Consider the following 25,542-nt stretch of genomic DNA (forward strand, 5'->3'; position numbering starts at 1 on the left):
CGGGGAGAATGTGCAAACTCCACACAGACAGTCACCCGAGGCCGGATTTGAACCCGGGTTCCTGGCGCTGTGAGGCAACAGTGCTAACCACAATGCCACCGTGCTGGTGGGTAGCACTCTTGTCTTTGAATCAGCAAGGGGTTGTGGGTTCAACTCCCACTGCTAGGAAACTTAAGTGCAAAATATGAGCATGTAACCTTGGCTGGCATTCCAGTGGCGTGCTGCACTGTCAGAGGTGCCGTCTTTCAGATGAGATGTTAAACCAAAGCCCTGTCTGCTCTCTCAGGTGGACGTGAACGATCCCATGGCACTATTTTGAAGAGGAGCAGGGGAGTTCTCCCCGGTGTCCTGGGCAATATTTATCCCTCAACCAACATCACTAAAAACAGATTATCTGGTCATTATCACATTGCTGTTTGTGGGAGCTTGCTGTGCGCAAATTGGCTGCCGCGTTTCCTACATTACAACAGTGACTGCACTTCAAAAGTACTTCATTGGCTGTAAAGAGCTTTGGGACGTCCTGAGGTTGTGAAAGGCGCTATAGAAATGCAAGTCTTTCTGTTTATCTTTTTACCCTTCCAGACAATGGTGAGCACCATAACTGGGACAAGTATCAAAACTAGTCATAAGCAGATCCGTGTTTATTCTTCAGGCTCATGACCTTTATTTGTGTTTCCGTTTTATAATGCTACGTTTACACAGAATGACGGCACCTTCGGAAAGGATGTGCCACCTTATTGTATTCTGACAGCTCAGGCAGCCTGATAAGCTGCCTCATTACTAAACCTCCCGATGCTATCAGGGCCTACATAGAACGACAAAATATTTACTGCACAGAATCAGGCCATTCGGCCCAACAGGTCCATCCTCCACACGAGCCTCCTCCCACCCAGCTTCATCCAACCCCATCAAATCATACTTCTATTCCGTTATTAAGAACATAAGGATTAGGAACAGGAGTAGGCCATTCGGCCCTTCGAGCCTGCTCCACCATTCAATAAGATCATGGCTGATCTTCGACCTCAACTCCACTTTCCTGCCCTATCCCCATATCCCTTGATTCCAAAATTAGAATCCAAAAATCTATCGATCTCAGCCACAACTGGAGCATTGCGTCCAGTTCTGGTCACCAAACTTTAGGAAGGATGTGAAGGCCCTTGAGAGGGTGCAGAGGAGATTTACCAGAATGGTTCCGGGGATGGGGGATCTTAGCTACAAGGACGGGTTGGAGAAGCTGTATTTGTTTTCATCAGAGCAAAGGAGGTTGCGGGGTGATTGAATAGAGGTGTACAAGATTATGACGGATTTGGATAGGCTAGACGGGGAAAGACTGTTCCCACTAGTTGATGGTACAAGGATTAGGGGACACAGATTTAAGGTTTTGGGCAAGAGATACAGGGGGGATGTGAGGAGAAACTTTTTTGCGCAGCGAGTGGTGAGGACCTGGAACTCGCTGCCGACGGAAGTGGTGGAAGCGGAGACACTCAATGTTTACAAGGGGAGACTGGATAGGCACTTGAGGGAAATAAACTTGCAGGGCTACGGGGATAGAGCGGGGGAATGGGACTGACTGGATTGCTCTACAGAGAGCCGGCACGGACTCGATGGGCCAAATGGCCTCCTTCTGTGCCATTATGACTCTATAACTATGACTCTTGAATATACTCAATGATTCAGCATCCACAGCCTTCTGAGGTAGAGAATTCCAAAGATTCACAACTCTCGGTGTGAAGAAATTCCTCCTCATCTCAGTCCTAAATGGCCGACCCCTTATCCTGAGACTATGACCCCTAGTTCTAGACTCTCCTTCATGTACTTATCCAGCTTCTCCTTAAAAGCATCTATGCTGTTCGCCTCAACCACTCCCTGTGGTAGCGAGTTCCACATTCTCACCACTCTCTGGGTGAAGCAGTTTCTCCTGAATTCCCTACTGGATTTATTTGTGACTATCTTATATTTATGACCCCCTAGTTCTGGTCTCCCCCGCAAGTGGAAACATCTTCTCTACGTCTACCCTATCGAACCCTTTCCTAATCTTAAAGACCTCACCCCTCAGCACTCCTCTTTACTAGAGAAATGAACCCCTGGCTGCTCAATATTTCCCGGAGGGCGATTGATGCCCGCAATTATGTCAGAGCAGCAGGAATTCAACTTGCGTTCCATAACGTCATGGCACCCGAGACGGTAAATTTAAAAAAACAGTCATTGTTTATTCCACCAGCAAGGTTGACCTCAAAACCCACAAGTGTCGTAGGATTTCACATTTACTCGAAAGGGATTTTGTTTCTTTCTGAAGTGCTGGAAGAACACGGCCGGCCAGCCAACATCTGTGGAGAGATGACGAGTGTGTGCTGCTTCGCTCTGTTCTCTCTAGGGCTACTGACGGTTTCTGGTATTTCCTGTTTTTATAGCATGTCTGTATGTGTCTGTAGATGCAGGAAGGCTGTTCCCGATGGCCGGGGAGTCCAGAACCAGGGGGTCACAGTCTAAGGATAAGGGGTAAGCCATTTAGGACAGAGATGAGGAGGAATTTCTTCACCCAGAGAGTGGTGAACCTGTGGAATTCTCTACCACACAAGGCAGTGGAGGCCAATTCATTAAATATATTCAAGAAGTAGTTAGATATATTTCTTAAGGCTAAAGGGATCAAGGGATATGGGGAGAAGGCAGGGACAGGGTACTGAATTTGGATGATCAGCCATGATCTCATTGAATGGCGGAGCAGGCTCGAGGGGCTGAATGGCCGACTCCTGCTCCTATCTTCTATGTTTCTATGTTACAGTGTCATTTAGCACAAATTAGTTCACTTATCAGAACACACGCTGGTAAACTTTGCAAAGTACTTTTCTCCCATCAGTAGTTGAACATGTCTGTTCTTTCTCATAGAATGATACAGCACAGAAGGAGCCCCTTCGGCCCATCATGCCTGTGCCGGCTCTTTGAAAGAGCTCTCCAATTAGTCCCACTCTCCACTGCTCTTTCTCCATAGCCCTGTGAATTTATCTTTTTCAAGTATTTATCCAATTCCCTTTTGAATGTTACTATTGAATCTATTTCCACCGCCCTTTCAAGCAGTGCATTCCCGATCATAACACCTTGGTACAGAAATTCTCTGTAAAAGAAATTCTCCTCATCGCCCCCTCTGGTTCTTTTGCCAATTATCTTAACATAGAAACATAGAAGATAGGAGCAGGAGTAGGCCATTCGGCCCCTCGAGCCTGCTCCGCCATTCAATGAGATCGTGGCTGATCATCCAAATTCAGTACCCTGTCCCTGCCTTCTCCCCATATCCCATAGAAACATAGAATCTGTGGCCTCTGGTTACCGACCCACCTGCCACTGGAAACAGTTTCTCCTTATTTACTCTATCAACACCCTTCATAATTTTGACTACTTCCAATAAATCTCCCTCTATTAAAATGCCTCTATTAAATCTCCCGTAGTGATACTGTAGTGTCAGCTGTGGCTCAGTGGGCAGCACTCTTGCCCCTGAGTCAGAAGGTTGTGGGTTCTAAGTCCCACTCCAGAGATTTGACCACAAAAATCTAGGCTGACATTCCAGGGGAGTGCTGCACTGTCGGAGGTGCCGTCTTTTGGATGAGACGTTAAACCGAGGCCCCGTCTACTCTCCAGGTGGACGTAAAAGATCCTATGGCACTATTTCGAAGAAGAGCAGGGGAGTTCTCCCCGGTGTCCTGGCCAATATTTATCCCTCAATCAACATCACTAAAACAGACTATCTGGTCATTACCACGTTGCTGTTTGTGGGAGCTTGCTGTGTGCAAATTGGCTGCTGCGTTTCCTACATTACAACAGTGACTGCACTTCAAAAAGTACTTTGTTGGCTGTATAGCGCTTTGGGACATTCTAAGGTCGTGAAAGGTTCTAAATAAATGCAGAGCCCAACATTTTAGGGGAAACTGCAGTTTTCCTTCCCTCCTCAGCAGGGCAGTAGTGAGGCATATCAACTACTCTATATACATCTGGAATAAAGGAATTTGTATTCATAGAGGCTGAGTTTTCGCTTAACAGGAAATTATGCTTTGCAAAATGCTTTGTCCATAGTTTCATTCCTGTTGTAACCCTGCATTGGAACTACTGGGCTGAAGGCGCTATATAAATGCCAGTTGTTATTATTGTCATGTCACTGCAGGGCAGCGGTGTGGGAGGGAAGCCCTCTAGTGGTGGAGAAGTGCACTTCAACAACAACAACTTGCATTTATATAGCACCTTTAACATAGCAAAATGTCCCAAGGCACATCACAGGAGCGTTATCAAGCAAAATTTGACACCGAGCCACATAAGGAGATATTAGGACAGTTGAACAAAAGCTTGGTCAAAGACGTAGGTTTTAAGGAGCGTCTTAAAGGAGGAAAGAGAGGTTTAGGCAGGGAATTCCAGAGCTTAGGGCCCAGGCAACAGGAGGCACGGCCAGCAATGGTGGAGCGATTATAATCAGGGATGCTCAAGAGGGCAGATTTAGAGGAGTGCAGATATCTCGGGGGGTTGTGGTGCTGAAGAAGATTACAGAGATAGGGTGGGGTGAGGCCATGGAGGGATTTGAAAACCTATTAGGACAGATGACCAAAAGCTTAAGGAGCGTCTTAAAGGAGGAGAGAGCGGCGGAGAGGTTTAGGGAGGGAATTCCAGAACTTAGGGTCCAGGCAGCTGAAGGCACGGTCGCCAATGGTAGAGCGATTAAAATCGGGGATGCTCAAGAGGGCAGAATTGGAGGAGCGCAGAGATCTCGGATGATTGTGGGGTTGAAGGAGATTACAGAGGTAGGGAGGGGCGAGGCCATGGAACGATTTGAAAACACGGATGAGAATTTTGAAATCGAGACGTTGCTTAACCAGGTCAGCGAGCACGGGGGTGATGGGTGAACGGGACTTGGTGCGAGTTAGGACACGGGCCAGCCGAGTGTTGGATCACCTCAAGTTCAGGTGAATATTCCCGTGGGAACTCACCGGGATCAAAACAGTTTACTCTGAGATGCTTTACCGGGTTTGGAAACGTAAGACAGAGCAGGGAGAGCGCGACACACCATGCAAGAGCCAACCTACCGTATTGAAGTGGGACCTTGCTGGCCGTCCCAGGAGCCGAGCTCGCTGGTAGGCCACGTCGCCATAGCGACGAGGCCTCCTTTACTCAGGCACAATTCACCACAGCTAAAGTGACTATTTTCCTGTCCAGAAAGCGCCATCTCCTGGGTGTGCGAGCACTTGGCACCATCCGGTGCATCGCCCAGGTGGCCGTTCTTCGTGTGCATGCAGCGAGTATCGAGGCTATTCAAACGTGGGGGGCATCACGGCCAATCCAGTCATCACATGATGTCCACACACACACGCATCCTATTCAGACTCATTAGATGGGGATCAGCAGCAGGAACCCGGGCACATTTTTCCCTTTCCTAGGAAGCCCTGGTTCACTGGTAGCACTCTCAGCTCTGAGTCAGGGTGGGGGAGGGAGTGTGAGAGAGAGGGAGGGAGGGTGAGAGGGGGAGGGAGTGTGAGGGGGGAAGGAGTGAGAGAGAGGGAGGGCGTGTGAGAGGGAGGGAGTGTGAGGGAGGGAGTGTGAGAGGGAGAGAGTGTGAGAGGGAGGGAGTGTGAGAGGGTGAGGGAGTGTGAGGGGGAGGGAGTGTGAGAGGGGAGGGAGTGTGAGAGGGGAGGGAGTGTGAGGGGGGAGGGAGTGTGAGAGGGAGGGAGTGTGAGAGGGAGAGAGTGTGAGAGGGAGGGAGTGTGAGAGGGTGAGGGAGTGTGAGGGGGAGGGAGTGTGAGAGGGGAGGGAGTGTGAGAGGGGAGGAATTGTGAGGGGGAGGGAGTGTGAGAGGGAGGGAGTGTGAGGGGGAGGGAGTGTGGGGGGAGGGAGTGTGAGAGGGGAGGGAGTGCGGGAGGGGAGGGAGTGCGAGGGGGAGGGAGTGTGAGAGGGGAGGGAGTGTGAGGGGGAGGGAGTGTGGGGGGAGGGAGTGAGGGGGGAGGGAGTGTGAGAGGGAGGGAGTGTGAGGGGGAGGGAGTGTGGGGGGAGGGAGTTTGAGAGGGGCGGGAGTTTGAGAGGGGAGAGAGTGTGAGGGGGAGGGAGTGTGAGAGGGGAGGGAGTGTGAGAGTGGGGGAGGGAGTGTGAGAGGGAGGGAGTGTGAGAGGGGAGGGAGTGTGAGAAGGAGGGAGTGTGAGGGGGAGGGAGTGTGAGAGAGTGAGGAGTGTGAGGGGGAGGGAGTGCGAGAGAGGGAGGGAGTGTGAGAGGGGAGGGAGTGTGAGAGGGGAGGGAGTGTGAGAGGGAGGGAGTGTGAGGGGGAGGGAGTGTGAGAGAGGGAGGGAGTGTGAGGGGGAGGGAGTGTGAGAGAGGCAGGGAGTGTGAGAGGGAGGGAGTGTGAGGGGGAGGGAGTGTGAGAGAGGGAGGGAGTGTGAGGGGGAGGGAGTGTGAGAGAGGGAGGGAGTGTGAGGGGGAGGGAGTGTGAGAGAGTGAGGAGTGTGAGGGGGAGGGAGTGCGAGAGAGGGAGGGAGTGTGAGAGGGGAGGGAGTGTGAGAGGGGAGGGAGTGTGAGAGGGAGGGAGTGTGAGGGGGAGGGAGTGAGAGGGAGGGAGTGTGAGGGGGAGGGAGTGTGAGAGAGGGAGGGAGTGTGAGAGGGAGGGAGTGTGAGGGGGAGGGAGTGTGAGAGAGGGAGGGAGTGTGAGGGGGAGGGAGTGTGAGAGAGGGAGGGAGTGTGAGGGGGAGGGAGTGTGAGAGGGGAGGGAGTGTGAGAGAGGAGGGAGTGTGAGAGGGGAGGGAGTGTGAGAGGGGAGGGAGTGTGAGAGGGAGGGAGTGTGAGGGGGAGGGAGTGTGAGAGGGGAGGGAGTGTGAGGGGGAGGGAGTGTGAGGGGGAGGGAGTGTGCGGGGAGGGAGTGTGAGGGGGGAGGGAGTGTGAGAGGGAGGGAGTGTGAGGGGGAGGGAGTGTGGGGGGAGGGAGCTTGAGAGGGGTGGGAGTTTGAGAGGGGAGGGAGTGTGAGGGGGAGGGAGTGTGAGAGGGGAGGGAGTGTGAGAGGGAGGGAGTGTGAGGGGGAGGGAGTGTGAGAGGGGAGGGAGTGTGAGGGGGAGGGAGTGTGAGGGGGAGGGAGTGTGAGAGGGGAGGGAGTGTGAGGGGGAGGGAGTGTGAGGGGGAGGGAGTGTGCGGTGAGGGGTAGTGTGAGGGGGAGGGAGTGTGAGAGGGAGGGAAAGTGAGGGGGAGGGAGTGTGGGGGGAGGGAGCTTGAGAGGGGCTGGGAGTTTGAGAGGGGAGGGAGTGTGAGGGGGAGGGAGTGTGATGAGGGGAGGGTGTGTGAGAGTGGAGGGATTGTGAGAGGAGGAGTGTGAGAGGGGAGGGAGTGTGAGAGTGGGGGAGGGAGTGGGAGAGGAGGGAGGGAGTGTGAGAGGGGAGGGAGTGTGGGGGGAGGGTGTGTGAGTGGGGGGAGGGAGTGGTGAGAGGAGGGAGGGAGTGTGAGAGGGGAGGGAGTGTGAGAGGGAGGGAGTGAGAGCGGGAGGAGTGTGGGGGGAGGGAGTGTGAGAGTGGGGGAGGGAGTGTGAGAGGAGGGAGGGAGTGTGGGGGGAGGGAGTGTGGGTGGGGAGGGAGTGTGGGGGGGAGGGAGTGTGGGGGAGGGAGTGTGAGAGGGAGGGAGTGAGAGCGGGAGGGAGTGTGGAGGGAGGGAGTGTGAGAGTGGGGGAGGGAGTGTGAGAGGAGGGAGGGAGTGTGGGGGGAGGGAGTGTGGGGGGGAGGGAGTGTGGGGGGGAGGGAGTGTGGGGGGAGGGTGTGCGGGGAGGGAGTGTGGGGGGGAGGGAGTGTGAGAGGGGAGGGCGTGTGGAGGGAGGGAGTGTGAGAGAGTGGGAGTGTGGGGGGGGTAGTGTGAGAGGGAGGGTGTGGGTGGGGGAGGGAGTGTGAGGGGGGAGGAGTGTGAGGGGGAGGAGTGTGAGCGGAGGAGGGAGTCGTGGGGGAGGATCGTGTGGGGGGGAGGGAGTGTGGGGGGAGGGAGTGTGAGGGGAGGGAGTGAGAGCGGAGGGAGTGTGAGGGAGGTGAGTGTGGTGGGGAGGGAGTGTGAGAGGAGGGAGGGAGTGTGGGGGGGGGAGTGTTGGGGGGGAGGGAGTGTGGGGGGTGGGTGTGCGGGGAGGGTGTGTGAGGGGGAGGGAGTGTGAGGGGAGGGAGTGTGCTGGTTCTTTACCTTTTTCGTGTGAAGGGAGGGAGTGTGAGAGAGAGGGGGTGTGGGGGGGGAGTGTGGAGTGGGGGAGGGGTGTGAGGGGGGAGGGGAGTGTGAGGGGGATGGCTTGTGTGCTAGGGAGGGTGTAGTGTGTAGGGGGAGGGTGTGTGAGGGGGGAGGGAGTGTGAGAGAGTGAGGGAGTGTGTGAGGGGAGGGAGTGTGAGAGTGGGGGAGATAATCTGGCGAGGCACTCTGATATCATCCGATTACCTGTGAACCTCCTTTAATGCGCGGGAGTTAAGTGTGTGACCACTTCTAGTCACAGAGACCCACAAGAGACATTTGGGGTCACATGATTGACCCCCCCCCTCCCCCCCAGCATCGGAGGAGTGAGATATGGACAGACGCTGCAGAAAATTAGACTTCTCAGCTTTGAAAGGAGGTGACCGAGAGGAACACTTTTAGAACTGTAGAAATTAAATGGTCTCGAAAATGCTAAATCGAGCAGTGGGCAGCACCCTCGCCTCTGAGTCAGAAGGTTGTGGGTTCAAGTCCCACTCCAGAGACTTGAGCACAAATTCTAGGCTGACACTCCCAGTGCAGTGCTGAGGGAGTGCTGCACTGTCGGAGGTGCCGTCTTTCGGATGAGACGTTAAACCGAGGCCCCGTCTGCTCTCTCAGGTAAAAGGTCCCACGGCCACTATTTTGAAGAAGAGCAGGGGAGTTCTCCAGGGTGTCCCGGCCAATATTTATCACTAAAAACAGATTATCTGGTCATTATCACATTGCTGTTTATGGGAGCTTGCTGTGTGCAAATTGGCTGCCGCGTTTCCTACATTACAACAGTGACTACACTCCAAACGAGTGCTTCATTGGCTGTAAAGCACTTTGGGAGGTCCGGTGGTCGTGAAAGGCGCTATATAAATGCAAGTCTTTCCATCAGATCATTTCCGCTTAAACTGTGACAGTAGGAAATGGGGAACCTGGTTCAAACCAGCGAAAGGCAACTTTAGGACTGGTGTCAGATTTCTTCACAGATAACATGATCAGCAAATGGAATAAAACTACCAGATCGCTCGATGGAAGCAATCAAAAACTGTAAATGATTTAAGAAATGGCTGGATGCCGGGGAGGAGAGGTGTCATCCGTTCTAGATCTACGAGATAGATGGGCCGATTGGCCTTCCTGCTCTGTAAGCAACAGAGGTCAATCTGCAGCTGAAATTCGTTCCGACTTCCAGCTCTTAAAATCTCTCCACCCCCACGGCAGCAATTCCTGCTAATCTGCAAACTGTTGGCGGTTTAGTTCCTGTTGCATGACAATCCTTTTCCCCCCATCCCACACCTACCAGCCTGATTATAAAAGTTAAGGCCACCCGATGACTTTGTATGTGAGGTGACTCGGATTAAGCCTTTTCTTCTGTCTGTTTTTTTCTGTTAAAATGACAGCTACGTGTCATTATAAATAGACTCAGTGGAAAGTACTTGTGTGTATGAGGTGAGGTGGAAGTGTCTCTTGACTAGATACCTGTTGCAAGCTCATAGTGGCCTTGGGTTTTAGGGCGATGGGGGGGGGCTGGGAGCGACAGAAGCTTCTGACAACCATAATCTACAGCTCGCCGCAACCGTAACTTCCTAGACCCGAAGCGCGGCGCTGACCGACCATTCCCACCTACGGCACGTTTGGCTCGCTCGCTCCTAGAGACAGTCCGCAGCAAGCTCGTAACGACCTCGACCAGTTGTCCCCTTAGCTTGCGCGGAATCTACCTCATCACGGGGGGTGGGGGGGGGGGGTGAGGGGGTATAGCGGAACAGGAGAAGGCCATTCAGCTCCTCGGGCCTGTTCCGCCATTCAATCAGATCGTGGCTGATTCTGCCTCTTGATTCCATCCGCCCGCCTTAAGAACATAAGAACATAAGAAATAGGAGCAGGAGTAGGCCATTCGGCCCCTCGAGCCTGCTCCGCCATTCAATAAGATCATAGCTGATCTTTGACCCCAACTCCACTTTCCTGCCCGATCTCCATATCCCTCGATTCCCCTAGAGTCCAAAAATCTATCGATCTCAGCCTTGAATATACTCAAAGACTCAGCATTCACAGCCCTCTGGGGCAGAGAATTCCAAAGATTCACAACCATCGGAGTGAAGAAATTCCTCCTCATCCCAGTCTTAAATGGCCGACCCCTTATCCTGAGACTATGCCCCCTAGTTCTAGACACTCCAGCCAGGGGAAAACAGCCTCTCAGCATCTACCCTGTCAATCTCCCTCAGTATCTGATATGTTTCAATGAGATCACCTCTCATTCTTCTAAACTCCCGAGAGTATAGGCCCATTCTACACAATCTCTCATCATAGGACAGCCCTCTCATCCCAGCCTTGATTCCATAACCCTTGCCTGACAAAAATCTATCAGTCTCAGTTTTGTCATTTTCAATTCGGGAGGAGCGAGTTCCAGATTTCCACCACCCTTTGTGTGAAGAAGTGCTTCCTGACATCACCCCTGAACGGCCTGGCTCTAATTTTAAGGTGATGCCTCCTTGTCCTGGACTCCCCCCACCAGAGGAAATAGTTTCTCTCTATCCACCCTATCGAATCTCTTTATTGTGGCAAAGCCACCAAGAGACTCTTGCAGTAATGTATATAATTGCCTTTAACAGGGGCTTGTTACCTTTAAGTGTTTGCTCTGTATAAACAGCGCGGGTTCGGTAAAATGGCGATCCAGCGCGATGACGTCATCACGCAGGTCACGTGACGTTCCCAACGGCGGGAAACGTGATGACATCATGACGTCGGAGGGGAGAGGCGTTCCCCCTCAGTCCTCGTGAAACCAGTTGGTGTACAGACCTGTATAGAGTTTCTCCTGCGTTTTTGTTTGTAACTTTTACTAGTGCATTAAACCGCGTTTGGTTAACTGCTAGTTTCAGCCTCAGTACTTTCATTAGGAGTTCAAGCACTCCTTCATTGGTGACCCCGAATCCTCGCGGACGTTCTTCGCGGCAGAAACGGAACGCAGGGCCATGATGGAAGCCAACGCAGTGGCTTTGAAGCTCCCTCAATTTTGGCAACCACAGGCGGCCTCCTGGTTCGTACAAGTGGAGGCGCAGTTCAAGCTCCGCAACATCGTGCAGAATCAAACCCGTTATCTTTACGTGGTCTCCGCACTCGACAGCTCGACAGCGTCGAGGATCATCAGCCTACTGGAGAACCCCCCGGCCACCGACAAGTATGTCGCCATTAAGGCACGGCTAATGCAGGTATTCGGCCTTACGAAGGCAGAGCGCGCACGCCGCCTACTCACGCTGCCCGGGTTAGGAGACTCCAAACCTTCGGAGTTGATGAGCCAGATGCTCACACTCCTGGGGTCTGAACCGCAATGTTTCCTGTTCATCGTTCATTGAAGGCGTTGCTCAGGGCCAGCCTCCTGGACGCGGCATGGGTCGATAAACTGCCTTGGGTTATGCTGGGGTTGCGCACGGCGCCAAATGAGGACCTGCAGGCTTTGGCCGCGGAAATGGTTTACGGCCAGCCGCTCCGGGTACCAGGCGAATTCCTGCCATCCCCTACACAGCTGTGGTCCGCGGCCACTCAGCGGGAAGCCCACCGGGAAGCGGCCCAGTGCTTCCGGCCAGTTCCGACGTCGCAACACGGTTTTCCTGCCTCCCACATTCCAGTGGAGTTGATGAAGGCCAAATTTGTGTTTGTTCGTCAAGACGCCCATCGCAGCCCGCTCCAGCCTCCGTATACGGGTCCTTTCCGGGTTTTACAGACGGGGGCTAAGACTTTTTTGGTCGACCTCGGGGGCAGGCCGGACCAAATCTCCGTCGATCGCCTCAAGCCCGCGCACTTGGACCTTGAACAGCCAGTCGAGCCCGCTCAGCCACCGCGTAGGGGTTGACCGCCGGATGCTGCCGCACCTGATCAGGCCGCTATCCCCTCCAGCTCACCAGCTGCTCAGCGTTTTCCTCTCCGGGAATTTAGGAGTCGTTCAAACAGGCTTGTCCGACCTCCTCTGCGATTGACTTTCCTTATTAAAGACAATTCTGGGGGGGCGTATGTGGCAAAGCCACCAAGAGACTCTTGCAGTAATGTATATAATTGCCTTTAACAGGGGCTTGTTACCTTTAAGTGTTTGCTCTGTATAAACAGCGCGGGTTCGGTAAAATGGCGATCCAGCGCAATGACGTCATCACGCAGGTCACGTGACGTTCCCAACGGCGGGAAACGTGATGATGTCAGAGGGGAGAGGCGTTCCCCCTCAGTCCTCGTGAAACCAGTTGGTGTACAGACCTGTATAGAGTTTCTCCTGCATTTTTGTTTGTAACTTTTACTAGTGCATTAAACCGCGTTTGGTTAACTGCTAGTTTCAGTCTCAGTACTTTCGTTAGGAGTTCAAGCACTCCTACAATGTTATTTTAAACATCGCAATTAGATCTAATCATTCTAAACTCAAGGGAATACAAGCCAAGTTTATGCAACCTGCCCCCATAATTTATCCTTTTGAGCTCCGATATCATTCTGGTAAATCTGCGCTGCACCCCCTCCAAGGCCAGTATATCCTTCCTGAGGTGCGGGGCCCAGAACTGCACGCAGAACCTCCTTGGGGCCTGACCAAGGCTCTGTACAACTGAAGCATCACTTCCTCCCTTTTGTATTCCAGCCCCCTTTGAAATAAAGGCCAACATTCCATTAGCCTTTTTGATTACTTTTTGTACCTGTGCACGAGCTTTTAGTGATTGGCCTACATGCACACCAATTCACTTTGCTCCTCCACAGTTCCTAATCTCTCGTCATTTAGTAAATATTCCAATTTGTCATACATGGAGCCAGGTGGATGACCTCACATATCGAACTCCATCAGGCGCCAGATTCAGGGGTACAATAGCAAGAGTGGTTATGTTACTTGAACTAGTAATCCAGAGGCCTGGACTTAATGATCACTGAGACATGAGTTCAAATCCCACCACGGCAGCTGGGGAATTTAAATTCAGTTCATTTAATAAATCTGGAATTTAAAAAAAAGCTAGTATCAATGATGGTGACTATGAAACTACTGGATTGTCATAAAACCCAACTGGAAATCTGCCGTCCTTACCCGGTCTGGCCGATATCTGACCCACAGCAATGTGGTTGACTCTCAACTACCCCCTGAAATGATGGCTCACCACCACCGTCACAAGGGCAATTGGGGATGGGCAATTAATGCTGGCCTTGCCAGTGACGCCCACGTCCCAGGAATGAATAAATAAAAGAGACTCATGACAGCGTGTGTGGAGTCAGGGAGCAGAATGGATTGAAAGATGGTTACAAGACAGTGGGTAAGAGTTAAGGGAAGTTTCTCAGACTGGCAGAGAGTGGGAAGTGGGGTCCCGCAGTGATCCGTGCTGGGACTACTTTTGTTCACCATTTACATAAATCATTTTGACTCAGGAATTGGAAGTATGGTGTTGAAATTTGCAGATGGTACCAGATTTGGGGGAAGTGGGGGTGAGGAGGGGGCGACGTGGTGGGGGGAGTTATAGCTAATAATGTGGAGGACTGCACCAAAATACAAGAAAACATAAACAGAGTGGGTGGTTCAATGGAAACTGCAATTCAACATAGGGAACTGTGAGATGGTTCATTTGGTCGGAGGAATAAGGTCACTTATTCCTTGGAAGGTAAGAAACTAAATGTGGTGGAGAAGCAAGGAGATCTGGGAATACAGATACATAAATCACTACAAGTAGCAACACAGGCTGATAAGGAAAGAAAGACAGGAAGACAAAAAGAAAGAAAAATAGAAAGAAAGAAAGAAACAAACAAAGATAGAAAGAAAGATAGATAGATAGAAAGATAGATAGAAAGAAAGAAAGATAGAAAGAAAGAAAGAAAGATAGATAGATAGAAAGAAAGATAGAAAGAAAGAAAGAAAGAAAGATAGATAGATAGATAGAAAGAAAGATAGAAAGAAAGAAAGAAAGAAAGAAAGAAAGATAGATAGATAGATAGGTAGAAAGATAGAAAGAAAGAAAGATAGATAGATAGAAAGATAGAAAGAAAGAAAGATAGAAAGAAAGAAAATAGAAAGAAAGAAATATCTATAGTGCCTTTCACAACCTTAGGATGTCCCAAAGCGCTTTACAGCCAATTGAGTACTTTTTTGAAATGTAGTCACTGTTGTAATTTAGGAAACGTGGCAGCCAATTTCCACACAGCAAGCTCGCACAAACAGCAATGTGCTAATGACCAGATAATCTGTTTTTGTGATGTTGATTGAGGGATAAATATTGGCAAAGAGTGCAAACTGGGGTTCATTTCTCTAAGCATAGAATATAAAAGCAGTGTGGTAATGTTAAATGTATATAGAATTTTGGGCAGACCGCACTTTGGTGTACTGTGCACATCTCCATACTGCAAAAAAGGGTACTGACGCACTGGAGAAAGTACAGTAAAGATTTACAAGGATGTTACCAGAATTGAGAGAGTGTAACTATCAGGAAAGATTGAGCAGGCTGGGCTCTTTTCTTTGAAAAAGAGAAGACTAACAGCAGAACTGATAGAGGTCTTTGAAGTTATGAAGGGGTTCGATAGGGTGGATGTGAAAAAAAACTGTTTCCACTCGTAGGTGTTTCACCGGAGCAGGAGGAGGCCATTCAGCCCCTCGAGCCTGTTCCGCCATTCAATTAAATCAGGGCTGATGCACGCATCCATGAGTCCTGAACAAGGGGATATGCATATACGATAGCCACTAACAGATCAAATAAAGCATTTGGAAGGAATTTCTTGACAGAGAGAGTGGTGGGAATGTGGAATGTGGGGAATCCAGAACCAGGGGTCACAGTCTAAGGATAAGGGGTAAGCCATTTAGGACTGAGATGAGGAGGAATTTCTTCACCCAGAGAGTGGTGAACCTGTGGAATTCTCTACCACAGAAGGCAGTGGAGGCCAATTCATTAAATATATTCAAGAAGGAGTTAGATATATTTCTTAAGGCTAAAGGGATCAAGGGATATGGGGAGAAAGCAGGTACTGAATTTGGATGATCAGCCATGATCTCATTAAATGGCGGAGCAGGCTCGAGGGGCCAAATGGCCTACTCCTGCTCCTATCTTCTATGTTTCTATAACTCGCTGCCACAGGGAGTGGTTGAAGTGGACAGCAGTGACACATTTAAGGGGAGGCTTGATGCATACATGAGGGAGAAGGGAGAGTTACAGGGGGGCAGGGTGGGAAGAGATATTTAGAATGGGAGGAGGCTCATGTAGGTCATAAACACCAGCTTAGATCAGTCGGGCCAAATGGCCTGTTTCAGTGCTGTAGATTCTATATAATTCTATGTAGTCCATTGTTTATAAGTAGATTGACAGAATGAGTGATGCATTGCTGTCCTGTGTTTCTGGCTGGTACGGGTCTGAAGCTAATAAAATAAAATCTTCAAAGATCCTATCAAAGGCCTCTGTACAATATTGCCTCAGTGACCAACTCTAAGCAACCTTGTCAGAACAGGCCACTCTCGGAGCTCGGTGTCGCGCAGACATCAGTAAACAGGTACCGACACCCTGTGTGATTTCCAGAAAAAAAAACAAAAAAAAATTTTTTTGTTTGTTTTTTGTTTTTCATACAGACCCCAGCATCTGCAACATTTGACCCCTTGTGACCCCACCTCATTGTTCTTTGATGTAATGTTTTCCTGACTGACCTGTTTGGACACCACCTTTGATTGCTGTGATTATCTCTCTGCCGAGGTGTGATAAAGGGCAGTTAGGAAGATTACCTGTAATCACCTGGCAGGGTTCTCTGACTATATATGCTGTGCCTACATGCATCTCTCCACTTCACCTGACGAAGGAGCAGCGCTCCGAAAGCTTGTGATTTCAAATAAAGCTGTTGGACTATAACCTGGTGTTGTGCGACTTCTCACTTTTGTCCACCCCAGTCCAACACCGGCATCTCTACATCATGTAAATAACTCGATCAACACTCAAAGCGTTCCTCAGCCCGAGGAGAACTCCCAGTGGCAGATCTCGGGAGGAATGAAACCATTCCTGGTGCAAGGATTCAACTCAAGCAACAGACCCCCGTTGTTGTATGAGTAACCTCGAAAACAAAAAACTTCCAAGTTGGCTGTTATAAATCTCATCATCATAAAGAAACTACTCATGAAATAACACTGGACGGCCAGCTGGTGGCGCCGTCCAAGGAGTATAAATACTCGGGCGTGGGCCCAGCTTGCCCAGGGACATTTTGTAAGACAGGGAACTAGTGAAGTACAACTAGACTTCCATGTTCTGAAACAAGTTGATTAAAGCCTTGCTTTATACTCAAACCAAGTGCGTAGTGAGTTTTATTATGTCATTGGCTTCATGCATTCTGGGCGGGGATATATAGAAACTAGCTTGTCTGTCTTTAGAGGTCCACCCCAGCTCCCTGCCTTCTCACCACATCCCCTCAATCCCTTCTCCCTTCAGAAACGTCTTTTAAATCCATGTATCTCGCCGCTTCAATGACCTTCCCCAGTAACTCATTCCACAACTCAATTACCAGTCGGGTGAAAAAGTTTCCCCCCCTCGCCTCTTAACTTCCTCAGCGGAACAGGATGTGAGCCTGGGCTTGCTGGTAAAACTCTCGCTGCTGAGTCAGAAGGTTGTAAGCTCAAAGCCCACCCTCTCGGACTTGAGCACTATAAGCTGGGCTAACACAGCAGTGCAGTACTGCGGGAGTGCTGCCCTGTCGGAGGTGCTGTCTTTCGGATGAGATGTTAAAGCAGGACTCTCACAGGTGGATGTAAAAGATTCTGTGGTACTATTCAAAGAAAAGAAGGGGAGTTCTTCCCCGGTGTCCTGTCCAACATTTATCCCTCAATCCAACATCTAAAACAAATTACAGGAAACTTTTTTTTATCCGGCACCGACAGGACCGACGTGGTGCCAGTTCATCAAAAATTCCAGGTAACCGAAAGCTATAGTAAAAGATACGGAGCTGAGAGCTCCGTATAAAGCAACAAACTCTGTTGCTTAGCAACAGGTTCAGAACAATGGCCACAAGTTCCAAGCGTCTCTGTAGCTTAGCAACAGCTGCAGCCACACCCTTGCACAGCAACAGATCCAGGAAGGCAAGTAATAAAACTTACCTGAACCTACTCCTGAATTTTGCTGGTTAACCGAGATTTCCGGTTATTTAGGTGCCGGTAAATCGAAAGTTTCCTGTAGTTGGTCATTTATCTCACTGCTGTTTGCTGTGCGCAAATTGGCTGCCACGTTTCCTACATTACAACAGTGGTTACATTTCAAAAGTTGGCTGTTAAGCGCTTTGGGATGTCGTGATGAGCTCTATGTAAAGCGTCGGTCATTTGGGACAGAGATGAGGAGAAAGTTCTTCACTCAGAGGGTTGTGAATAAGAACATAAGAAATAGGAGCAGGAATAGGCCACTTGGCCCCTCGAGCCTGCTCCGCCATTCAATAAGATCATGGCTGATCTTGAGCTCAAAGCCACTTCCCTGCCTGCTCCCCATAACCCTTCACTCCCTTATCTTGCAAAAATCTGTCTATCTCCACCTTAAATGTATTTAATGACCCAGCCTCCACGGCTCTCTGGGGCAGTGAATTCCACAGATTTACAACCCTCTGAGAGAAGAAATTCCTCCTCATCTCAGTTCTAAAAGGGCGACACTTTATTCTGAAACTATGCCCCCGAGTTCTAGATTTCCCCATGATGGGAAACATCCTCTCCGCATCTACCTTGTCCAGCCCCCTCATATATTCCAATAAGATCACCTCTCATTCTTCTAAACTCCAATGAGAATCTTTGGAATTCTCTACTCCAGAGGGCTGTGGGCGCTCAGTCGTTGAGTATATTCAAGGCAGAGATCGATAGGGAAACCAAGGGATATGGGGATCGGGCGGGAAGGTGGAGTTGAGGTCGAAGATCAGCCATGATCTTATTGAATGACGGAGCAGGCTCGAGGGGCCAAAAGACACCATTTGCTGTAAATTTTGCAGTAACTTGAAAAGTTGACCACATTTTATGTACCATCATGCTTCGCGAGGACAAAAGACTGGTTGCTGAGAGAACTTGGCAAAATAAACTGTTTGACTGGTAAGCTGTGAAAGCTGCCCCAATTGTCTTTCAACAGATATGGAAAACAGGCTTTTAAAGTTCTGTGGGAACAGACTATTGAGCTGTGGCATCAGTGCAAAGACAAAAAAAAATCTTCCAACTTTGGAATGTACCTAAGCCTTGAAACCGACAGTTGCTCAACAAACTATTGATAAGAAGAACTGAAAAACAACTGATGACTATTGTCCGTATAGTTAGAGACACGTACGCAGTGGGAGGGTTGCTAAGTTTTTTAAAATTTGTTTACGGGATGTGGGTGTCGGCGGTAAAGCCAGCATTTATTGCCCATCCCTGTTTGCCCTCGAGAAGGTTGGTGGTGAGCTGCCTTCTTGAAGTGCTGCAGTCCGTGTGGTGAAGGTGCTCCTGTTAGGCTGTTAGGGAGGGAGTTCTAGGATTTTGACAATGAAGGATCGGCGACATGTTTCCAAGTCAGGATGGTGTGTGTGACTCGGAGGGGGACTTGGAGGTGGTGGTGCTCCCATGCGCCTGCTGCCCTTGTCCTTCTAGGTGGAAGAGGTCGCGGGTTTGGGAGGTGCTGCCGAAGAAGCCTTGGCGAGTTGCTGCAGTGCATCTTGTAGAAAAGATGTTGTAAATTGACCACTCACTGCTGCAGTCGAGGGGGGGGCGGCCGGGTCAGTTGCCAGAAACCATACGTCTAGTCACTGTCGGATTGACCCCTCGCTGGTGTTAGTACGTTTTGCTTGAGCTTAAAGTAAAGGGGTAGCTCTGTGTATGCTGAGGTATCATTGGGGATCATTATACGTTACAAGACTATCGGATTACTTGTAACCTCTTGCAGATTTTTAAGTAAAAGAAGTTTCACAGATTCATTGGGTTTTGTGTTGTCTGTCCGACGGGTCTGAAATTTGGAAACTGTTGGATGGGGCGCGGGGCGATTTCCGCAGATCTTACAGAGCCCACTCCTGCTGCTTTTTCTTTTATGTTCTATATATAAGATTTTGTTCGTTGTGTCCCCTGATATTTTGAACCTTTCTCCAAAGTGAACAGCTATCTGGATGGAGCCTCCTGTCTCCCAAGGGAAACAAATTCAGCATTCCCTCACTCACTTTTGTCCATGGCTTAGATTCCCGACCTACGCATTCAGATGGTTTGTCCAGGTGTTCCGAAGGACGCCTTCACAAGACCTTCCAACCTGCCACACCGGCTTCTGAGAACCTAGCGCGCACTCAGTCATAAAAGCTGAAAGAAAACTCGGAGCGACCGTGGTTTCAAGATAATTGGCCCTTGCTTTTCAGAACACGGCGCACGGATAACTCCCCTTGCGCCTTCCGATTTTCTCCCCCCGCGCTCCTGGCTCATTCTGGGGTCCACAGGGACGGGCAGCTACCCAGTACCTCGCCCGCGCAGCCGTTCTTTGCCTGCAATCTTTGGCGGCTATTCAACCACAGGGTCCATCGCACTCGGGCCTGATCCTGCCTCCCAACATAATGTCCGCACGGGCCCCGCCTGCCAGCAGGAGTCACGGGATAATGACCGGGAATGGGAAGCCGAGTTGATTTTCCCCCCTTCCCCTCCACAGCCCCAGCATGTTGAGGTCAGCTGCAGCTGCTGATTGAGGTGAGGACAAGCCAGACATCGAACTTGGGATCTTTCTGTGCTGCATGGCTCCAGTACTGCTACCAGACAGAACACTTCAAACCCTAACCGGCCCAAACAAGCAGAAGCAGCAATCAGCAGCAAAGAGAAAATTAATATTTCACTCACCCAGTTGATCGTCCTCCATGATTATCTCGGCTTCTCGATAAAGTTGTTCACCTCTCACTTCAGTGCTGATGCGTGGCAATGTGGAGGAGAAAAGCGATATTAAGGAAGGTCTCGCTGCACGACACTGTCCCTGACAGAGAGGCAGTGATCGGAATCTCACTCTTGCTCTGTGTTTGAAGGTTCAGTCTGTACTGGTCCTCAACACTCTGATCACAACCACTTCCTCTCAAGCAGCTAACGCTCAGGCCCCTTTTTTTGTTTTCAAAAATTACCATAAACCTTAGAGTTGAGCTAAATACAGATTGCAATACCCATCAGCACTTTAATAAGGAACTGTACGACATGAACCATGGATGGGTTAAAGCATGGCTGGATGGAATTGTGTTAAGAGTGCAGGGACGACCACTTTTCATATTCGGTATCTCTTCTTTGCATTTTTTGGTCAGTTGCTTCCCTCCCCCACCCCCACTCTCGGTCACGCACCACCCGCCCCCCCAACCCTCACCAAACCCAGCCCATCCTGATCTGATCTGTAGTAGCCAGCTCGTCTCTCCAACCCTCCCCATTCCATGTAAACCCTCCAACTCCCCTCCCCGACCTTGTTCGGCCAAGTCCACCCCCAACCCACTTGGTAGTCTCCAACTCCCCTCCCCGCCAACCCCGCCCAGCCCGTCCAAACCCAACCGTGTGGTGTCCAATTCCCCCTCCCCAAAACCCCACTCAGCCCAGCCCTTCCCAGCCCCATTCCATAGTGAAATAACAACCGATAATGCTGGAAACACTCAGCAGGCCAGGCAGCATCCATGGAGAGAGAAACAGAGTTAACGTTTCAGGTCTGTGACCCTTCATCAGAACTGGAAAAAGTTAGAGATGTAACAGTTTTTAAGCAGGTGTAGGGGCCGGGAAGGAGGAGAGGGGAGGAAAGAACAAAAGGGAAGGCCTGTGATAGGGTAGAAGGCAGGAGAGATTAAATGTTGCAAGTGGGGATGGCAGAATCATCAACAGCTGCCTGAAAAAATAGGGGCAGGGGTTATGGTCTGAAATTGTTGAACTCGATGTTGAGTCCAGAAGGCTGTAAAGTGCCTAATAGAAAGATGAGGTGCTGTTCCTCGAGCTTACGTTGAGCTTCATTGGAACAGTGTAAGAGGCCGAGGACAGAGAGATCAGAGTGGGAGTGAAGCGGAGAATTAAAGTGACAGGCGACCGGAAGCTCGGGGTCACCCTTACGGACTGAACGGAGGTGTTCCGCAAAGCGGTCACCCAATCTGCGTTTGGTCTCCCCAATGTAGAGGAGACCGCATCGTGAGCAGCGAATACAGTATACTAGATTGCAAGAAGTACAAGTAAATTGCTGTTTCACCTGGAAGGGGTGTTTGGGGCCCTGGACAGTGGAAAGGGAGGAGGTAAAAGGGCAGGTGTTGCATCTCCTGCGCTTGCACGGGAAGGTACCGTGGGGAGGGGAGGGGCTGTTGGGGGTGATTGAGGAGTGGACCAGGGTGTCATGGAGGGAGCGGTCCTTTCGGAAGGCTGAAAGGGGAGGGGAGGAGTAGATGTGCTTGGTGGTGGGATCACGCTGGAGGTAGCAGAAATGGCAGCGGATGATCCGTTGAATGTGTAGGCTGGTGGGGTGAAAGGTGAGGACAAGGAGCAAGGAGAACCCTATCGTAATTCTGAGAGTGATGCGAAGCTGTTATTTTCGTCTTCACGGCCTGACTGGCAATCTGGTTGGGGAGCACCACCCAGCCTTTATTGAACCTACTGATATCAATTAAACGAAATTCAGACGGGTTCTATAAAGGGCGTGTAGTCCATCTCGCCCAGTCAATGAAGACAAAAATCTACCCAAAGGAGCTTTGTCAATCAGAATCTCCCCTTGAATCGCTGTCGGCTGCCACCAACTAGGTATTTTCATCGAGGTAATCCTCAACTTTGATTCTAAGGATCATTCCATTAATTTGCAAGTTGTTAATTTAAGACTAATTGAACTGTAGTTATCTAGGTTTGTTTTTCAGTTGGCTGGTATCCAATCCAATGGGACCTCCCTGCATCCAATGGCTCATGATGACTGTTGGGATTCTGTAAATTTGGCCTCTAACCTCAGTCAGCACCCTGTCCCTTGAGATATCTGTTTCATAAGAACATAAGAGAACATAAGAAATAGGAGCAGGAGTAGGCCAATCGGCCCCTCGAGCCTGCTCCACCATTCAATAAGATCATGGTTGATCTGATCCTAACCTCAAATCTTCTATCACTCTGCATCCACCCGAACCCATGTGATCTCCCGGGAGAGGCGAAAAACCAGATAAAGACCCAATGGCCAATTTGGGAGAAAAAAATCTGGGAAATTCCTCTCCGACCCATCTAGGCGATCGAAATTCTTCCAGGAGATCACTCTGTCCCTATATTTTCTACAGTACTTACCTTCTGTAAAGGCGATCTCCACCCCAGCCAGGAACAGGAATAAAACCATCTCCTGAAATCTAACAGAATTAGAACACAGTAGGAGCAGAACAAGGCTACACGGCCCCTGGGCCCGCTCCACTACCCACAGGGCCATGACCATTCTGAACCCAGACTCATGTCCAATTTCCTGCCCGCTCCCTGTAACCCTTTATTCCCTTTACTTCTAGGAAACTATCTATTTCTGTTTTAAATTTATTTAATGATGTAGCTTCCACAGCTTTCTGGGGCAGCAAATTCCACAAACCTACCACCCTCTGAGTGAAGAAGTTTCTCCTCATCTCAGTTTTGAATGAGCAGCCCCTTATTTTAAGATTATGCCCCCTAGTTCTAGTTTCACCCATCATTGGGAACATCCTCACCGCATCCACCCGATCAAGCCCCTTTACAATCTTATATGTTTCAATAAGATCGCCTCTCATTCTTCTGAACTCCAATGAGTAGAGTCCCAATCTACTCAACCTCTCCTCATATGACCACCCCCTCATCCCCGGGATTAACCGAGTGAACCTTCTTTGTACTGACTCGAGAGCAAGTATGTCTTTTCTTAAGTATGGACACCAAAACTGTATGCAGTATTCCAGGTGCGGCCTCACCAATACCTTGTACAACTGCAGCAATACCTCCCTGTTTTTATATTCCAACCCCCTAGCAATAAAAGCCAACATTCCATTGGCCTTCTTAATCACTTGCTGCACCTGCATACTAACTTTTTGAGTTTCGTGCACCAGGACCCCCAGATCCCTTTGTACTACAGTACTTTCCAGTTTCTTGCCATTAAGATAATAACTTGCTCTATGATTTTTCCTGCCAAAGTGCATAACCTCACACTTTCCAGTATTGTATTCCATCTGCCAAATCTCTGCCCACTTACTTAGCCTGTCTATGTCCCTTTGCAGGTTTTTTATGTCCTCCTCACTCACTACTTTCCATCCCATCTTTGTATCATCTGCAAACTTTGATATGTTACACTCGGTCCCCTCCTCCAAATCGTTAATATAGATTGTAAAGAGTTGGGGACCCAGCACTGACCCCTGCGGAACACCACTAGTTACTGGTTGCCAATCTGAGAACGAACCATTTATCCCAACTCTCTGCTTTCTGTTAGAGAGCCAATCCTCCACCCACGCCAGAATATTACCCCCAATCCCGTGATTTTTTATCTTGAGCAATAATCTTTTGTGTGGCACCTTGTCAAATGCCTTTTGGAAGTCTAAATACACTACGTCCACTGGTTCCCCTTTATCCACCCTGTATGTTACTTCCTCAAAAAACTCAAGCAAATTTGTTAAACATGACTTCCCCTTCATGAAACCATGCTGAGTTTGCCCTATTAAATTATGTTTATCCAAATGTCCCGTTACTGTCTCCTTAATAATGGACTCTAACATTTTACCAACCACAGATGTTAGGCTAACAGGTCTATAGTTTCCAGCCTTCTGCCTACTACCCTTTTTAAATAATGGTGTTACATTAGCAGTTTTCCAATCTGCCGGGACCTTTGCTGAGTCCAGTGAGTTTTGGAAAATTATTACCAATGCATCCACAATCCCTACCGCTACTTCCCTCAAGACTCTGGGATGCAAGCCATCAGGTCCAGGGGATTTATCCGCCTTGAGTCCCATTATTTTACCAAGTACCACTTCCTTAGTGATTTTAATTGTATTTAGTTCCTCCCCCCCTAGAGCCCCCTGTTTGTCCAGTGTTGGGATATTCTTAGTGTCCTCTACTGTAAAGACTGATACAAAATAATTGTTCAGTGTTTTTGCCATCTCCATGTTTCCCACCATTAATTTCCTGGTCTCATCCTCTAAGGGACCAACATTTACTTTAGCCACCCTTTTTCTTTTTATATAACTATAGAAACTTTTACTATCTGTTTTTATATTTTTTGCTAATTTACTTTCATAATCTATCTTCCCTTTCTTAATCAAACTTTTTGTTATTTTTTGCTGTCTTTTAAAGACTTCCCAATCTTCCATCCTCCCACTAGATTTGGCTACCTTATATGCCCTTGTTTTTAGTTGGATACTATCCTTAATTACTTTACTTAGCCACGGATGGCTATCTTTTCTTTTACACCCTTTTTTCCTCAGTGGAATATATTTTTTTTGGAAGTTGTAAAATAACTCCTTAAATGTACACCACTGGTCATGTACCGTCTTACCCTTTAATCTATTTTCCCAGTCCACTCTAATTAATTCCGCTCTCATACCTTCATAGTCTCCTTTATTCAAGCTCAGCACGCTTGTTTGAGATCCAACCTTCTCACCCTCTAATTGAATATGGAACTCAACCATGTTATGGTCACTCATTCCAAGGGGATCCTTTACTAGGACATTTTTAATTAATCCTGTCTCATTACACAGGACCAAATCTAAGGTTGCTTGCCCCCTGGTCGGTTCAGTTACATACTGCTCAAGAAACCCATCCCTAATACACTCAATGAACTCTTCCTCAAGGCTGCTCTGCCCAATTTGATTTGTCCAGTTAATATGATAATTAAAATCCCCCATAATTATAGCTGTTCCCTTATTACAAGCCTCAACTATTTCCTGATTAATACTCCGTCCAACAGAGTTGCAACTGTTCGGAGGCCTATAGACTACACCCACTCGTGTTTTTTTCCCCTTATTATTCCTTACCTCCACCCAAACTGTTTCACTATCGTGCTCCTTTGACCCAATATCATTTCTCTGTATTATAGTGATTCCTTCCTTTATTAACATAGCCACCCCACCTCCTCTCCCTTCCTGCCTGTCCTTCCTGATTGTTAAATAACCTGGTATGTTTAATTCCCAGTCATGGTCATCCTGCAGCCATGTTTCTGTAATGGCCACAAGATCATACCCATATGTAGTTATTTGTGCCGTTAACTCATTCGAGCCCTTTGAACCCATTTCTGTGCAAATGACTCTGTCCTAAATCTAACTTCTTTCTCTCCCATGATTGAATTTCTCTCCCTTCCCTTCCCAATCTAAATAGTCTCTCTCCAATTATTTCATTTTTCTTCTCTCTCGCCCATGTTTTAATTTCTTTATCTCTCTCGCTCTCTCTCCCAATCTAATTTCTCTCTCAGTTCAGTTCAGTTCAGTTCAAATGCTTTATTGGCATGAAAGTTT

General features: G+C 49.2%; 1 protein-coding gene across 1 annotated transcript in view; it reads right to left on the minus strand.

The window, feature by feature from the left end:
• The window catches only part of LOC147099487 (cytohesin-3-like), an 86,354-nt gene extending 66,205 nt beyond the window's left edge, over positions 1-20,149 (minus strand). The window contains exon 1 of the mRNA XM_085969667.1: positions 19,961-20,149. Coding sequence (XP_085825793.1) covers positions 19,961-19,979 — 19 coding nt within the window. The 5' untranslated portion in view covers positions 19,980-20,149. The remainder of the gene's footprint in view (positions 1-19,960) is intronic.
• Between the last annotated feature and the right edge of the window lie 5,393 nt (positions 20,150-25,542).

The sequence above is a fragment of the Somniosus microcephalus genome, chromosome 28 (genome assembly GCF_052327205.1).
Source record: "Somniosus microcephalus isolate GS21.2 chromosome 28, FLI_Smic_1.0, whole genome shotgun sequence".
NCBI lineage: Eukaryota > Metazoa > Chordata > Chondrichthyes > Squaliformes > Somniosidae > Somniosus > Somniosus microcephalus.